This window comes from Ornithodoros turicata, chromosome 6, assembly GCF_037126465.1.
Source record: "Ornithodoros turicata isolate Travis chromosome 6, ASM3712646v1, whole genome shotgun sequence".
Taxonomy (NCBI): Eukaryota; Metazoa; Arthropoda; class Arachnida; order Ixodida; family Argasidae; genus Ornithodoros; species Ornithodoros turicata.
The window spans coordinates 20,644,529-20,663,355 of NC_088206.1; the positions used below are offsets into that span (position 1 = coordinate 20,644,529).

At 47.1% G+C, this 18,827-nt stretch overlaps 1 protein-coding gene across 1 annotated transcript; it reads left to right on the forward strand.

The window, feature by feature from the left end:
• The first annotated feature begins 19 nt into the window (after positions 1-19).
• LOC135397718 (uncharacterized) lies at positions 20-1,865 on the forward strand. Its single transcript, XM_064629324.1, has one exon. It carries the CDS (start codon positions 104-106, stop codon positions 986-988), a length of 885 nt encoding a protein of 294 aa, XP_064485394.1. The 5' UTR covers positions 20-103; the 3' UTR covers positions 989-1,865.
• Positions 1,866-18,827: the final 16,962 nt, after the last annotated feature.

The window sequence follows — 18,827 nt, forward strand, 5'->3', positions numbered from 1 at the left end:
GTTGGGCTCTCGCCACTAACCGAACAGGTTGTCGTTATTTAGAGCTCCCAACATTGGTGACCCGAACGTCGAACGTAAGGATCGAACATCGTCCTTAACCGCCATGTCCGTCGACCATCAAGCCCACCCGCCGCCTCCATCGAACCCATCCTTATCGGCAGTGGCTGTCAAGTTACCACAATTTTTTGACCGCAACCCGGCCGTGTGGTTTATCCAAGCGGAGGCGCAATTTCATCTCGCTGGCGTAACATCACAACTGACGAAATTTTACCACGTCACCTCCGCCCTCACCCCAACTGCGGCCGATGAGGTGTACGACGTCCTCGCCAACCCCTCGCCAACCACACCTTACGACCAGCTCAAGCAAGCCCTCCTGCAACGCACCACCTCCTCCAGCCGGTCCCGCCTTCAACAACTGCTATCCGCTGAAGAGCTGGGAGACCGCCGCCCCACACAGCTACTTCGCCGAATGCGGCAGCTGCTTGGCGACAATTCCGCTACCATGGACGACGTTCTTCTCCGTGAACTATTTTTACAACGTCTGCCACAGAACGTTCAAATGGTTCTGGCAACAGCAGCGAACATGTCACTCGACCAGCTGGCTACGCTCGCAGATGCGGTTGTTGAGGTCGCCACCCCGTCCATCGCTGCCACCGCTGCACCACAACACCCCGTTCTTCCAACACCGTCTGCAGCGGCAAGCCCTTCTGGCTCTCCGCAATTAGAAGAGCTTTGCCGCGAGTTCCGCGCGCTTGCCTCTCTAATTGCAGCATCACATGCTCCACCGCAGCAAACTCGTCAACCCTACCGTCGCCGCCGTTTCAGTCGGAGTCCACGGCGCTATTCTCCCAGCCGCTCGAATAGCAGAGACCGCGACGGAAGCCTGGCGACGACGATTTGCTGGTACCATCGCAAGTTTGGCGCCGAGGCCCGTCATTGCCTACTACCATGTTCTTGGCAGCAGGGAAACCCGCCCGCGGGCCATTGATGGCGACCAATGGTCCATCCTCCCAGTCCAGTCGCCTATTTTATATACGGGACAAAACATCAGCCCGCCGCTTCCTTGTGGACACCGGCGCGGAGGTGAGCGTATTGCCAGCGAGCGGAAACGAACGACGACAGCCACCTCTCTTCCACCTCACCGCTGTTAACGGATCTAAGATCCCCGTGTACGGTCAACGCTCCCTCACGTTGAACCTGGGTCTCCGCCGTGTGTTCCGTTGGCTCTTCCTGGTTGCGGCTGTCTCTCACCCCATTCTCGGCGCAGACTTTCTTAATAACCATCAGCTGCTCGTCGATATGCGCAACCACCGACTCATTGACTCTGCCACCAGCCTCACTGTCTCCGGCATACGATCGTCCCATCAGTCTCTGGGCGTGTCAGTCTTTCAAGCTGACGGTAATCCCTACCTTGCCGTCCTCAAGGAGTTCCCTCAACTCACGCGCCCACCAGATTGGTCGAAGCCTGTCCCGCACAGTGTGGTCCACCACATCGAGACAAAAGGTCCTCCCGTCTTCTGCCGCCCCCGTAGACTACCGCCGGAGAAGCTGAAAATTGCGAAGGACGAATTTGACCACATGTTGGAAATGGGCATTATTCGTCCATCATCAAGCAGCTGGGCCTCTGCTCTCCACATGGTCCCAAAGAAAACCGGTGACTGGCGGCCATGTGGGGACTATAGAGCGCTTAATCGGGTTACCATCCCCGATCAGTATCCCATCCCTCATGTCCATGATTTCACGGCATTCCTTCACGGCGCGACGATTTTCTCGAAGCTTGATTTGGTGCGCGCTTACCACCAGATACCCGTTGCGGAAGCCGACATCCCAAAAACAGCCATAACAACACCGTTTGGCTTGTTCGAATTCCCAAGGATGCCCTTCGGGTTACGGAATGCCGCTCAATCATTCCAGCGCTTCATAGATTCCGTCACCAGAGGTTTGCCATTTGTTTTTGCATACATCGATGACATCCTCGTGGCCAGTCACTCCGAAGAGGAGCACATCATCCATCTGCACAAGCTTTTCTCTCGTCTCTCCGAGTACGGAATTATTATTAACGCCAGCAAGAGCGAATTTGGCGTCTCCTCCTTGGACTTTCTGGGTCATAGGATTTCTGCGGATGGCCTCACACCACTCCCATCAAAAGTCAAGGCAATCGCAGAGTTTCCCCGGCCAACATCTCTAAGCCAGCTCCGCAAATTCCTGGGATTAGCGAATTTTTATCGCCGCTTCATCCCGCATTGCGCTCAGATCCTTCGCCCATTGGAGCAGTTCCTCACCACCAAGTCTCCAGCGTCCCAACCACTGGCCTGGACTGCTGACTCCATCACTGCATTCGACAGAATCAATGTTGGGAGCTCTAAATAACGACAACCTGTTCGGTTAGTGGCGAGAGCCCAACTGGTGGTTTAATGATTGTGCTCGTGAGATGGTGCCTCGCACCAGTAGCGATGTGGATGACCAGACCAGCGATGTGGATGAAGGTGCTGCACTGCTACAGCAGTATCCTTTGCTTGTCTTTGCAAAATATGCACAGGAATGACGCAAGTGCATGATGATATGAACTAATGCATCTCCATTATGCGGAATTAGCTAGCTGCGTGGCCCGGCCGGGCCTGACTCTCGGGAACATAGTTGTCGGCCCGGGCCCGGCCCGGCCCGCGGTGCTGGCGTATTTTGTCGGCCCGGGCTCGACCCGGCCCGGAGCAGACAGCCAATAACAAGCCCGGCCCGGCCCGCGGGTCGGGCCCGGGCCCGTGCAGGGCTCTATTCAGAACGACTTCTCATCACAGCTTTCTCCAGGAAAAAAAAAAAAAAAAGAGGAGTTGTTCCGCCGTACCGCCGTTCTTAGAAAATAGTTGCAGAAAGCATTCTTACCTGGAAATTAAAACTTGGCGAACGTCAGCTTGGAAAATCATAACTGCGTCGTCGCACGCTTGGGGGGGGGGGGGGATATAGGTTTATATTTGGGGGGGGGGGATATTTCCGTTTCAAGAAACGGAAACACTCTAAAAACAGAGCTTCACCACATCACGCGCTGCTACACCGGGTGATTGGAACAACAACTACTACTACATGAATGATGATTGGATGAGGTGATTCATCGCAACAATTGCGGTACCATACCTCAGTACAAGTGGGATAATATATGAGTGGAATGACGATGAAAGAGATGAGGCATACAAACACGCAAATGAGATATCACACACGCGGGTGCGTCGTTACTGATGGGGATAGTATAGTTCATCCGGTCGGCCACTGGATGATTGGGATATCGCTTGTGATTCGAAGAGAGAAGGAGGCGTACGCCTTTTCGTGTCGATTGTCATATCAGCAATATACCGGGTGTTTCAGTTAAATCCCCGGGCTAAATAATTCGCGAACGGGTGCACCGCGGGTCGCCGCGACCAGCCGCGACAAAAATACGTAAACCGAAACCAATTAATTACTGCAACAAATGACCCGCTTCGGTGGCAGATTTTTCTCTAAAAGGCGTCCACTGAAGGTCCCAAAAGGGGTAGTACCCATTTTAATGCCGACAGCGCCCTGCTTCAGAAGTTACGCTTTTTGACGAAACTCATTTGCATTTTTATTTTAATAATGAGCGCCTCCCACTCATTCACACGGTGTGCAGCTTGTAGGTGGTATCGGACAGATACTTGTAAAAAAGAAAGTTCGTGGATTGGTGCACCCGTTCGCGAATTATTTAGCCCGGGGATTTAACTGAAACACCCGGTATATACAGGGTGTCCGGCGAAACCTGCGGCTAAAAATGCTTCCTTATCTTCCGTCACCCACTGATCGTCCTTTGGATCGTCCTTTGGATCGTCACCCAACGATTAATTACTCGAAAAAATCACTAAGTGTCGATGCGGTCTTTTTCCTGCAATAATTTTCGCTGAAGGGCCCGATGCGTAAAACAGAGGTTCCATAAGCGTGCGAAGTAAAACTTAAAAGTTAAGATGCTTATCTAATTAGCAAGCGTATGCAAATGAGCCGCTCACTTCTCAGTGCATGGACGATGTCCCAAGGATCTTTACCAAAACGAAATTCCTTCGATAGCGCCACCTGTTGACGAATTATTCAGCCACGGAATTTTCGCCGGACACCTTGTATAATGTTTGTGTGTGTGTGGGGGGGGGGGGGGGGGGTCACAGTACGCGATCTGCATCTAATACTGTGCGTCTACCAGGGTTGCGGAGTTGCCACTTCGGAGTTGGAATGATTCCGAAATCATTCCAGATTTATCAGAGCCTGGAATGGAATTGGAATTGAATGGCGGGAACTGTCCTGGGAATGGAATGGGGATGGAATTGGAATTTGAATCGTCTGGGTGCTCCGGTGGTATTTTTTATTTCAACCCACTGGTTTCTGCCCACGCGCCCTTTGCACACACGCACCTCACCTGTGGTCAAGAGCGAAATAATATTGTTGAATATTCGGCATGTATAAACGGGGCTACCTTTCTCCTTCATTTCGAAAATAATAATACATGAAAGCTCTCCGCGGTCACCCGTCACCCGGCAGCTTCAGCAGAAGTACACTCTTAAAAATGAACTTCACCACATAGCACGCTACTAGCCAACCATCACCCCGAATGACAACGTTCTCGCCCCTGATTTGTTGAAAACGGGAGGAGGAGCCTATTTTGTGCTGTGCATAATGGGCACAAAATAGGCTCCTCCTCCCGTTTTCAACAAATCAGGGGCGAGAACGTTGTCATTCGGGACGGTGGTTGGCTAGGAGCGTGCTATGTTGTGAAGTTCATTTTTAAGAGTGTATACACTCTTAAAAATGAACTTCACCGCGTAGCACGCTTTTAGCCAACCAGTATCTCGAATGATATCGCTTTGTGCCCTGATTTGTTCAAAACGGTAGGCGTACGCCTTTTCTGTGACACTTATGTGGTTCATAATTGTCACAAAAATGGCGTACGCCTCCCGTTTTCAGCAAATCAGAGCACATAAGGATATCATTCGAGATGATGGTTGGCTAGGAGCGTGCAATGCGGTGAAGTTCATTTCTAAGAGTGTAGAACGAGTATTTTCCACAGCTTCCCATATTATGACAGCACAGCGAAATTGGTTATCTTATCTTAGCAGGCACCTCTTTCCAGCACCCAATGTTTGTGAACCTGTACACACGATATCCCTGATGAGCAAGATTGCTCACATGTTCGAATTGAAATTAAAAAAAAAGGTTATCATCGCAGTTAGTAGTGTATCAATGTTGTTGTGATATTAGGATCCTTTCCCTCATCTTGTCTTTGTGCTTTTTCGGTGCTGGGTAATGCCAAACTCTTCTAACACCGCTGGGCTAGTCAGTACAGTTACCTTTTTCTTTTCCACTTTTTTATTGATGGAATTAAAGGAATGGAATGGGGTTGCCGAGCCATTCCAGGAGTGGGAATTGACCACACCTTTCTGCTCCGAGGAATTGTAAGGAATGGAATTATCACAAATCTGGATTCCTCGGAATGGAATTGGAATGGAATTGGTTCCGCAACCCTGGCGTCGACCGCGCCCGCAACTACATGGTCTTCGCTCAGAAACTCTACGGCAATGTTTGCTTGCGGAAGCCAGGGGGAGTGATCAACTGCCCCCCTTGACCCATGTGATGGCGCCCCTGTCACCCTCTCTCTTCGAATGGGCGATAACCCTATCGTTCGTGGCAGTGGTTGGCGGTGAAGTCCGGTTTTTAGAGTGCAGCCGCTCACCATTCGGAATGATATCATTCAGCCCCCTGATTTGTTGAAAATGGGAGGAGGCGCCTATCTTGGAGACATCATGCATGTCCGAAATAGGCACCTCCCCCTGTTTTCAACAAATCAAGGGACACAATGATATCATTCGGAATGGTGGTTGGCGGAAAGCGTGTTATGGGGTGAAGTTCCATCATCACAGTTCCCTTAGAAGTCAGCCCAGGACGCAGATTCCCCAGGGCGTCAGTCGCGACGTTGCCCACATCTGTGAGGCCGACGACGGCGAGCCCTTTCACCATCACCACGACCACCACCACCATCCATCACCACCACCACCATCTGTTTAAACAGTGGACACTCTTAAAATAGGTCAGAACACACCGTTATTCAGAATGACACCGTCCATTTCTGCCAGACAAAAAGAAGTTCTTACTGTACAACACACACTGCAAACAACAACGTTATTACAACTTTATTACACTGCGATTTACACACACGCTATTGTCACTTAGTCACGAGCAGTGTCATGAGCATATTTCTTGCATTTGCAAAAAGCTATATTCTGGCACTTACGCTATAGCCAAGCTAAGATTTCTTTTCCCCTTGCATAATCTTAGAACAAATAGAACAAATTATTATGATGATGATGATGATGACGATGACGACGACGACGAACAGAAGAAAAAAATGGACAAAAGTTGTCATATTGGCAACCCCCAGTACGCCTACGAAAAAAAAAAGAAAGAAAATTAAAGGAATGGCGGAAAGAGAAGGGCCGTGTAGCGGCTCTGCACAACGCGCTAGGTGCTCTGTCCCTCGTACTCCTGTGTCTCTACTAAACGGTCTTACAAAGCCATGAGCGCGATACGCCCCCCCCTCCCCCCTCGAAGTTTCAAAGGCGTCTCATTGGCTTTTCGGGGTCCCCTTCCTTCATACGTCACGGAGCCAGAGCAGCACTTACGCGCTCCATCCTGCAAGCTGTAGCCTGAGACTGCATCAAGAGCGCCACGCTCCGAAAAATGAGATTTCCCGTTTAGTAAAAAGGAGCGCGCTCCCAGCGCTCTGGAGCCGGTACTTAACGCGCCCAAGGAGTTCCGTCTGTGAAAGGAAACCAAGAGCCACAGTCAGAGCAGAGAGACAAACACAGTGAGTCACGAAATAGTGTTACAGTTATCATAATCTTAAGGAGGAACGTTTGCTCGACCCTGAAGAAATTATGGGTCCCAGATACTGCAGTACACACTCCAGAAAGCACTTCAAGAAGTTCAATTAGACCGAGGAACAGTTACGCATGATATTAAAATAATAATATATATATTGTGCATAATAATATAATAAATATATATTGTGCAACATGATTACATGAAAAAAAGAGTCAACACTACTTCTTCCAAATGCCAAAGAGAGAGAGAGAGAGAGGTGGCAGACAAAGTGCTGAAGGCATTTCGTTTATTTCCTCGATTGCATTGCATTAAATATGCAGAAATTGCTGTCTGTCGGCCAAGCTGCTAGTCAAGCTCGTTCAACATAGCATTTTCCCACTCTCCTCACCACATCTTCTACAAGACTTGGGGCGGGTTAAGTAGCGTCTCCCGAGCGCATTGAGCGCGCTCGTTTTTACTAAACGGGACGTGTCCTTTTGCGGAGTGTGGCGCTCGCACGCTCCTATACCCAGTGCCGTGTATGCCAAAGGGAGTCTGGCCATTAGGAGGAGCCTAAAAAAGAGGCTCGACCTGTCAATCAAATTCAGCGTTTTTCATTGGCTGCTGTTTTCTATGCGGGCCGCCATGACACCAAAATTTTCCCGGAAATGGCGGCGTAGCTTGGAACGGCGAAGCGAGGATTTCATGACCAATTTTTTTCACAAATTACATGAATTGTATTCCCTAAGTGTAGATTCTGTTGCAATTATCTTGCAAATCACCTTTAAGTTACGCTCCAGTGTCGATGTTTGCCTGAAAATAACATGTTTCGTCGTCCTTGTTAGGCCTAGTAACGACAGCAATCATAGGCAAATAGCGAGGAAAACGCTATGGATTGCCAAAAATTTGCATTTTATGATATAGTTTTATTCATGTACGCACCTTTGCCCATTCTCGATTCAATCATATTGTGTTTTATAGTTAAAATACGTATGATACAGGCAGTCTGTTACAACTAGCGGTTCTACCGACCAATCAGTTCTGCTAGCATGCATACTCTTAAAAATGAACTTCACCACAAACGGGAGGCGGAGCCTATTTTGTGTCATTATGCACGGCACAGAATAGGCTCCGCCTCCCGTTTTCAACAAATCTAGGGCGAGAACGTTGTCATTCGGGATGATGGTTGGCTAGGAGCGTGCTATGTGGTGAAGTTCATTTCTAAGAGTGCACTTCTGCCTTCTGCTATTCTGCGTCTTCCCTACATGCCCCTCTCCATCCAGATGGTGCCGTTAAAAGTGGACGCAAAATCCATAATGTTGCTTGGTCGTCAGGGAATATCCTATTCAATCCAATCTAATCCAGTTTCCCGAAAATGTCGGCACCCAGTGTATACAGATAATTTATAGCTTGGATAGCCTGGGATTAATAGCGAACTGTATTTTGCCTCGTGATTGGCCAGAGAGCTCAAAAAGTGGGTGGAGCTCCAGATATAGGCAGGTCCCATTAATGGCCAGACTCCCTTTGGCATACACGGCACTGCCTATACCCAAAGGTCGGAGTGCTTCTCGCACTTTCTACCCTCCTCTCCGGTTGGACCACGTACACCTAAATTAACATTTTTATGGCTGCAGACACTCAGATCGGAAGACTGCTCTACGGGAAAAGAACATTCAGTGAGACCCATATAGAGGTCTAGAAGCGCTCTCCACAGGCAATGTTCACACGCAATGCTCTGTTGGCATAAAAACCCGTTTAGTAGAGGCTCTGGAGCGAGAGGGACAGAGTGGACGGAGCGCGCTCTGCAGAGAGGTTACTTAACGCGCCCCCTATGGGAAGTAAACTCTGAGCTGATGATAATGGGAAAGTCTAGTGGGACAAATTGCGTTGATGTGAGTAATCACGTGTACTTGCTTTTGAAACCTTACTTACACTCTTGAAACAGAACTCCACCACATAGCGACCATTGCGCAGAATGATATCGTTATCAGTTTTCCTTTGTGGAGATGCGCAGGGCATACGCCTTTTTGTGACAATTACTATGACCCCAGAAGTGCCGCAAAAAGGCGTACACCTCCCGTTTTTACCAATCAGGGGGCAGAGTGACGTCGTTCGGGATGGTGGTTGGCTAAGAGCGTGCTATGCGGTGAAGTTCTATATTTAATTCTCTGACCCGGGTTCGAATCCGGGACCGGCTGTGCTGTCCGGGTGTTGGGGTAACGGCAGGATCGGTTCGTCGTTGTTGGCCACACAGAAGTGGGCGTCGTCTTGACTGTAGAGAGAGAGAGAGAGAGAGAGAGAGAGAAAGAAGACGACGGATGGAGCACGGAGGATGAAGGGTGGAGATGCGTAGAGGGTGCGTGAGTTCGTCCGTGAGAGCAAAGTGTTAGAGGGGTCGTTGAGCAAGACCCACCTCCTGCAGAAAGAGAACAAGGTTTCTTGCCTTAGCGGAACGTTCAGCATAAGAACAACCGTACCGGAGTAAAAGATGTCCGCTAGCGTTCCAGATTTGTTGCAAATGGGAAACGTGCGCCTTTCTGTGACACTTATGAAGTTATGTGAATTGTCACAAAAAGGCGTACGCCCCGCGCTTACCAAAAATCAGGAGCGATAACGGTATCATTCCGTTCAATGGTTGGCCTTCAGCGTGCTATGTGGTGAAGCTCTGTTTTAAGAGTGTGGGTTTTCCTCAGCCACTTTAAGACAAATGTCGGCACAGCTCCCTGTGAAGTCGGCCCAGGACGCAGGGAACACCCCTGCGATAGTCGTGACGTTGCCCGCCTGAGCGTGGCCAACTACGGCAAGCAGTTCCATGGTCACAACCACTACCACCACCACCACTACCACCACCTATATTTAATTACGTGTAAATCTAACCATTACCATCTATATTTAAGAGTGTGCTTGTTTTCCGACAGACACTATTGGTCTTGTTTCACTGGAGGATCATGCCAGTAATTTTGTAGTAGTATTTTTGTGCCATTGTATTACTTTTCCAATGTTAATCCATTTCCTGTCTTTTCTTTTTCTTTTTACTGTTCTGTAATCATTTTCATTTCTGTCATGCGTTCTCCACGCAAGACCCTTGGAGCACCACAATAAATAAATAAATAAATAATTTTGAAACTCAGTCTGCTGCTACGAACTTTCCTATCCAGTGTCTTTCGTGCCGACGAATGTGACCACGTACCGCCATGCACGTCACGTACTCAATTACAATATGGCCACGAAGAGCTTCTAGAATTGCTCAGCATGACGCAGAGAAAATCATGACCAGGGGGACGGTGTGATGAGAGCTATACGAACTCGCGAGGGACGACGGTGTCTTAGATAATATGTGAAAGGAACAAAGAGGATTAAGAAATAAGTGAGATTGAAAAAAAAAAAAAAACACAAATAGAATAAGTGGCACACAGATATTGAATCGAAATGATGGAATGATGTAGGAATGGTTGCCCAGATAACTAACTTACAATTACAAACACAAGGCCTAACGTAATGAACCTTGGGACAGGACGAGATATCTGAATGTTTTCTTGAAGCAAATCGGACAGCTATGGCACGTTTTGTGGGCAAGATAAAAGGCGAACTCAACGCATAAGGTGCTTCAGACTAACCTACAGTGCGCTGTGATATGTTTGTATTATTACATTACTTTCTAACCACACAGAAAAATGTCATCGTTTCATTTCGTGCTGTGTTTCGTGCAAAAACAATAACAATAAACATCAGCCAATGAAAGTTAGCATAATAACACTTATCAGTAATACCCGGGGCAACAAAAAGGAGCGACGGTATTCAGTTTACAACGTTATATTTCAAACAGCAGTTTATTGAAAAATGCACGCACTGAAACAGCGTTATTTACTTAAACATGTACGGTGTAGCGCGTAATTGTTTACTGAAAGCGTGTTCTAGGCTTGTTAACTGCTAGTGAACGCTCACCTGCGTTAAACGCCATGGCTCCGCTCTAATTCATTACAGCGTGACAAAGCCCCGAACTTCCCTCCAGAGCGACGTCTTTGTCGTCTGCTCTAGAAAGCAGCCAATTACGATATCGGCCGACAACCCCCCTTCTGTCGTCTGCGAAGCGATACTCGTCTTCTGTTTTTTGTTTCCAACACTATTTTCAATCGGCAAGATTAACGGCGTCGTTCACAAAACCGTTCGTCGAGGGGGCGACCCTCCGTTTTGATCTCCACTATCGACCACGGGAATATCTGCTCTTGTACGAGCAGGGGGAGGGTAACTATATGCAAATGAGATGAGGGAGAGTCGAAATAGTTGTAACATGCCACCAACAGTGGCGAAATGAAAGTGTCGGTGGAAGCACCGATATTTTATTCTGCTTGGTTTTGTTTCAGCCTCTTAAGATGCAAGATGCTCATTTGCCGTGTTCGCAATGTTGATCGCTTCGGGGGGAAGAAGGCAGTTAAATCGACAAGTGGATGCTTGGCGCAGCTTCGTGGTTTCTATAGTACGCTGTATGCATTCATTGTTCGCTGCGGAAGTCGCAGGGCCTCAAGTGGATTTTGTTTTTCTGTCTGACCGGCTGAAACAAAAGAGATATCACAAAAAACGTAAATCCGATGCTAGCATAGAACCATCCAGTAGGCCTGTCGTTAAGTGTTGCGTGACCATAAAGCAATACGCTACGACAATTTGTCTTTACGGAGAGTAGAGGGTAAAGCTTGAAGAAACCACGTGACATAGTGTCTGTCCAATCACGATGCAGCAAAAGAGGCTGTTTGTAGACCGGCATATATGGGTCCACAGAAGAAACCACGTGCGCCCTACCTTAACATGTTACCCTCTTATTTGGGAGAGGGACCAATGAGGTCGCTCCCCGAGCTATAAGGGAAAGAGGAAATGGGGGAAGCTGCGCAGACAGCTCACCAGAGAGTTTGTACAGTTAGGACAGCCTGTGGACAGTGCACATGTTCAAAACATTTTTGTGTGTCAAGAATATATTTAATGAACAGTTCAAGATATTGGTACGTATTCTGCGACAGCTCCGGTGTTAGGCTTAAAATCATTCTCAAGAGATTGCTCGTTTTGTATCCTTTTGTTAGTTGTGTGAGTGTGGTTTTCAAGTGTGTGTTTCTAGCGCTGAACGGCTTACAGAGTGTAGCCGGGTCTCGTAGGCTGAGACGCCGGCAGAGCAATGGATGAGAGCCAGGACGACCGCATCCTGGTTTTTAAGGTAAGAGCCCCTCAGGGGTACTTTGGGAAGGATGTTTTGGATGCGTGTAAGAAGGTAGCCCCCGGCAGGGTCCGCGGTGCACAGAATCAGGGTTATGGCTTCTATGAGGTAGTTATGAACGATATGGAGGGTGTCAGGTTACTGAAGGAAGAGGGAGGTGTAGTGATTGGTGGAAAAAGGGTAGAAGCATATTATTTGGGAGCGAAAATGCGAAGGATAACTGTATTTCGATACCCCATTGATTATCCTGATACCGACTTGGAAAAAGAGTTAGGACAGTATGGATTGGTGATCAAGACTCAAAGGGAAAAATATGGTGGAGAGCATGAAGACTGCGAAACTGGAACAAGATTGGTGATGATGGAGCTTAATGGGGACCTGCCAAATTTTTTGACGGTGAGGGGTGTCAGAATTGAGTGCCTGTATCATGGGGTCACACGGAGATGTGCGAAGTGTGACGCAACTGATCACCTGGCTCGTGATTGTAAGGCTCATAGATGCCGCTGGTGTGGGTCTTATTACGAGGTGGAGTGCGGGAAATGCAAGAGAGACTTGGCAAGAAAAAGGAACGTCCCGGCGGATATAAGGCCATCGGCTTGGGGAGGTGTGGTTGAGCCAAAGAGTACGCCATGGGTGTCAGAGGAGAACTTTCCAAGTTTGGAAAGTACAGAACAGCAGGAAGTGCAGCAGGAGGTTGTGGTGGATGTAGTGGGGGGTGGAGGTGTAGATGTAGTGGATGATGTCAAGTTGGACACCACAGTCGTAGAGAAGGATGGAGAATTTAAAATTAAAGAGGTTGTCAGTGGGAAGGAACAGAGAGAAATGGGGGCTTGTGATAAGCAGCAAGAGGTAGGAGAAAAAGGTTTAGGGGAAGAAACGAAGGTCAGCAAGGAGGTGGAGGGAAGCATAAATGATGAAAGTAAGGGTGAAGGAACGGAAGAAAAGCGAGGGTCAGAGGTTCGCATGGGCAATGCTGAAGATGAAGCAAGCCAGGACGATGCTTCCTCAGTAACAAGCACAACCTTAAGTGTGTCTTCAGTGTCACAAATTACATATTCTGACAGTGGAGAAAGCTTCCACACGATGGTATCAGAGGAAAGTGAAGGACAAGAAAGCGAGGAAGTTGACAAGAAGGGCCGTGGTATGGCTTTAAAAAGGAGAAGGGTATCTAGGAAGGCAAAAAAAGGTGGTAGAAAGGCGAAGGATGATATTTAAGACAGAGTTGTTAAGTTATTACTTGGTCAGGCAGTTCAGTTTCCTCCACTTCACTCCAGTCCATTATGACGTTCAAATTCCTAACATTTAATGCAAGAGGATTTAGAAGTAAACCGAAACAAAATGAAGTAATCCAACTATCGAAATTTTTGGGAGTTAACTGTATCCTAATTCAAGAGACGCATTGGCACAAACAACAAGAAGCAATGGAATTCGATAAAATATTTAACACAAAGTCGTACTGGAGTTATGGAACGCACAACTCAAAAGGGGTTGGTATCATTTTCCTACAACCAAGGAGCATAAGAGTACTTAAATTCGAAAAAGACATCGGTGGTAGAGTAATTACAGTGGATATAGCCCACGGAGGAGGAGTACTTAGAATAATTAACGTGTATGGGCCAAACAGAGCAAAAGAATCGGAGGAGTTCTATAAAGATGAACTTCCGTATTATTTTATTGGGGCTCACAATTTTATACTTGGTGGAGACTTTAACTGCGTAACTGATACTATAGATACATCATCAGGAAAACATTCCAACAGTAGTGGTGCTAGACACTTGGAGTGGGCAATACAAAAATTCCAGCTACAAGATTCGTGGCCAATAGCAGGTGGGGGAGGAACGGGCTTTACCCGCCTCAATAAAAAAGGGGGAAGTAGAATCGACAGAATATATATATCAAGTCGAATGGCACAGAAAGTAAAAGACGTTAAAACTATCGAAACAATTGACATTTCCGATCACAGGGGTGTCTTGCTGGAAGTGACAGAAATGGGGTTTCCGGGTTCCCAACGTCCATGGAGAATGAATATAAAGTTGCTCGACCTCCCAGAAGTTGACCAAGAAGTCAAAAACATAATCCAGAGAGGGGTCAAGGATAGTGACCATACTTTTATTTGGTGGGATAAGCTGAAAAATACTGTAAAAAAGTGCCTTAAGGCCTGGGGGAAGAAAAAAGCGCATGAGAAGCGTGCAATGACGCACAAGCTCCAGGAACACTTGCGGCGGTTGCAACAGTTCGGCGTGGGAGTACTCTCCGGTGTGAGCTACACCTCCGCCAAAGATCACCTCGCACTCCTGAGGGAGGAAAGGTGGGAGGCGTTGAGGTATATGGCGGCGAGGGACAGTCTAGAGAAGGAAGCCTGGTGCTCCCGGAGGCTCCTCTCTAAACATCTGGCTTTAGCGCAACCGCCCATGGAGGCCCTCATGACCAAGAGCGGACGAGTCACCAAGCAAAGTGAAATAGCCATTGTGGCAAGAGAGTTCTACGCTAACATGTTTGAGAATGGACTCACGGCAGGTGATTCCTTCTGCGGGGGAAAGGCAGGAAAAGGCATAGAACTTAGCTGCAAGGAGGTGCAGCAGGCTGTTAGAAGCCTGAAGAATGGGAAGTCGCCGGGACCCGACGGGTTTCCGGCGGAGTTCTACAAACGGTATTGGGACATCCTGGGCCCCTCTTTGGTGAAGGTGCTTAATGGTGCACTCCAGAAAGGTACACTTCCAGAAACCTTCCTGGAAGGAACGGTCACTCTGTTGTGCAAGGACCAGCAGCGTAAGGAGGAGTTGGGCGCCTGGAGACCCATAACGTTATTAAATTTAGATTATAAAATATTAGCAAGGGCAGTCGTGGGCCGAATACAAGGAAATATGGAAGAATGGGTGTCACTAGCACAGGGTGCTGCAGTTAAAGGTCGAAGAATTCAAAGGAAAATATGGGAGCTAAGAGATGTTATAGAATGGACAAGCAGAAGGAGAATAAAGAGTATTCTCATGACGTTAGACCAAGAAAAGGCATTTGACCGGCTTAAACACGCGTATTTAAGAGATACATTAGAAGGAATTGGGACGGAAAATCCAATAATAAACACAATAGGAGCCATGTATGAAAACGCCAGGAGTAGGTTACTTATCAATGGGCAATTGGGAAAGAGCTTTCAGGTCAAAGGGGAGTAAGGCAAGGTTGCCCCCTTTCTCCCCTGCTGTATGTGTTAGCCTTTGATAGGTTATTACGAGGGCTGAACCAGTCTGAGGCAGTGAAAGGGGTTGGATTACCTGGGGCAGTACAGTGTAAAACCATTGTGGCCTACGCAGATGATCTCACTATGGTAGTTCAAGGCGAAAAGGAAGTTGAGAAAGCTCTAGAAGTAATGGAAGAATATGGGACAATGAGCGGGGCGAAAATAAATAGAGACAAATCAAAATTGATATATTTAGGTGGGGAGAAGCCGAGGAAAGATCTGGGCTTGAGTATTGTGGAGGAGACCAAAATCCTCGGAGTCAGGTTTAATAAGGACGGGGTTTCACACAACAATTGGATGCAGTTGGAAAAATACGTGGAAAAATTGAAGGAAGAGTATGTTGAACCGGGAACGCCACTTACAGCTCGAGCGCAGATTGTCAAAAGAATTATGATACCGAGATGTGCGTACCTGTTTTCTGTTGCTTACCCTTCTCCTGAAATATGCCGTAGAATTGAGAAACTCTGCTTTCAGTTTATATGGGATGGGAAAACGCAATGGGTAGCGCAAGAGAAAATGAAACTGCCTATTGATGTTGGGGGCCTACAGATTGCTGATCTGAAACAACTGTCAGAAGCACATGCTTTACATGGAATATATAGGATGTTGGATGGCAAGGACATCGCACAGCAGGTGACAAAATTTTGGCTGGGAATAAACATAAGACATTTTCGCCAACACGGGATAGATCATAGGAGTCCAATGTCGGAATGGCAGCCAGCAATTTATGAAGCAGGGAAGCACACTTTGCTGCAATTGAAAAGATTAGACAAGAGCAAAGACTACAGCGGAAGCTCAGTCGCTGAATTATACAGAGATCTGAGGGGGAAAGAAATAGAGAAATATCCATCTACAATAACAGCGGAAGCTTGGAAAAGAATTCTTAGTTACTGGTTAGAAGGCAAAAGAAAATCATTCCTGTGGAAAATTGCGCATGAGGTCATACCAGTGAGGGACAAGTTTTATCTGTGGGGTAAAAGCCGCAGAAGAGACTGCGAGCTTTGCGGTCAAATAGAAACGGTGAGGCACGCCGTCTTCGAGTGCAAGGTACCGATGTACCTGTGGTCCTGTTTTAAGAAATATTTTGGATTAAGTAACTTGACATTTGAAGAAGCTATGGGAATACATGTTGGGAAAGTAACCAAAAGACAACAGAAATTTTACATGTTAGTAGCAGTCGAAATCGCATATCAAGCTTGGGTAAACAGGTGTAGAGTGGTGCATGGTGGTGACTGCTGGGGTAAAGAACGAATGAGAAATATAATCAGCTATTACGTACGAACTTGGCTTGGGAGGGAGCGGTTAAGGTTAGGAGCAAAAAACTTCTCGAAACAGTGGCAGTGTAAAGGGTTCAGGGTAGTGGAGGGTATTATTAAATTTAAATTGGCAGATTAGTTAAATGAATTTAGAATATACTACCGCCGCAAGACAAGGAGGAGATCTATCGGAATTTTGGGGTGAGTTAACTGTAAAGCACAGGAGTGTTGACGCTCTTCTGAAGCACACGATACAGCGTTACACTCAAGTGCAAAAGCAATGGGGCAGAGTTTTAGAACTGGCCTCAGTTGTTGATTTGGTTGGGGAAAATAAAGCAAATCAGTAAATTAAGGATATAGGGAGTGGTAGGCTAAAAGATAAGGAAGATGGGCTCACTAATTTTGTGACTCATCTAATCAGTCAACAATACAAGATATTGGTACACGTTTTCTTCAAAGTGGAAGACTAGTTCTTTCCGCACACTTCAACCGTATATTACAAATTAACTTTACCGCATAGCACGCTCCTAGCCAACCATCATCCCAAATGACATCGTTCTCGCTCCATGATTTGCTGAAAACGGCAGGCGTATGCCTTTTTGTACCACTTATGCAGTAAAAAGGCATATGCCTGCCGTTTTCAGCAAATCAGGGAGCCAGAACGATGTGCTATACTGAAATTCATTTTTAACAGTGTACTTAAGCAACGCAGTAATATCAGAAAATGCGTTAACGCTCGAGTGCTTAAATTGGTTTCTTTTTATTTCGCAGTTTCAGGTCCTGTAAACCCACCGTACGACTCCAACATGTTGTAAAAAGATGTCACTTTGTTCGGAGTCACCCTGGAAGCCGGCTTCACCTTTCTTATTATCGTAATGCGGTGGAGCACCTTAGCAGGGAGAGCTAAGCTCCGCTCATTTGGATCATTTTGGTTTGGTTAAAAAAGTACCCACCCTATTTTCTTGAGATGCTCGTCTTTATCTCGTTTTTATTACCTTATGACGAGCTCTTGAAACCAGTAACCTTCTTAACTCCTTTTCTTCCTGGTACGCAAAAACGTTCAAGCAATATCCACCGAGATACCTCATCCTCTGCAGAGAAGACTGCTCTCAAGAACCACATGAACAAGATAGGAACCTTCCTTGCGGTTCAGCGGTGATAACGGGACCCCTCATGGTCGGAGCAGGAGATTGCTATCTCTTTTCTTGAGGTGGCTTTGAGCTTGTCGTTCTCCTGCCAGACGAGCACGAGCAAAATGACACCTAGATGGCGGCGGCGATAATGATGATGATGGCGATGCGGGTGATGGTGATAGCGAGAGTTTCGTACAAGGAAGGGGGGAACGCACCAATTTGTCTCTCTGGTTGCCGGATGAACGGGTTCACAGTATTTCTCTGCACGCACGTGTATCTGCGGGTGGGGGGAGAGACTTCCTGATATCGTCGTTTTCTGCTTCATTTCTTGGCTTCCAAGGGACAGAAGGTGTTTGAAGGAGTTTTTTTTTTTTAAACTTCTTTGTGTAGCTGGTAATTTGAGGCACTTTCTTTCTCCTTCTCGCTCAAATGAATGCAAAAAAATAAAAAGAAAAGAAAAGAGAGAGACAGAGAGAGAGAAAAATTTCAGCTTTCTTTTCGTTCATCTTTTACGCGTGTGTGTGTGCCATCGAGACTCGTTCTCGGTCGGGTGACTTGAGTGGGCGCGTTAGAGGGAAAATTACTTGATCCTGCGAGTCAAGCGAGAAATATATACGTCTTGTCTTGCCCACCTGGTGTTCTGTGGATGACAGTTGTGTTTCTTCGTATTATATAAAGCTCGCGCCATGCACTGGCGCTCTTCTAACAGGGATTGCAGGAATGACCCGTATCAAACGCGACATGCTTCTTCGCCAGAAAAATATAGGCTGATTCACCTTACGTGTAAGTCTACTTCCAATTAAATAATATTTCTTATTATTATCGTTACGTGTTTACAATAATTTAGCCATTGTGTCCCTCCACTTGCCGTGACGACAGCATAGAAATAAACACGCCGACGAATTCAGGCGACAGAATCGTATTAGGGATTTTGTCGAACACCGACGAAAGACGAGCCACCTGTTCACATCCGGGTTCGGTTTTACGATGACGTAAGCAATAGCTGCCGATGACGTAAGCAATAACTTTTAGGAACCGTCAGCAGGGGGGGGGGGAGGGGGGGATTCCACCGAGATAAAGGCGACAAGTGACTGTTTTGAGGTATCCTAAAGCATCATGTTGCCTCTCGAATAGGTGGCTTCGGTACTTGGCAA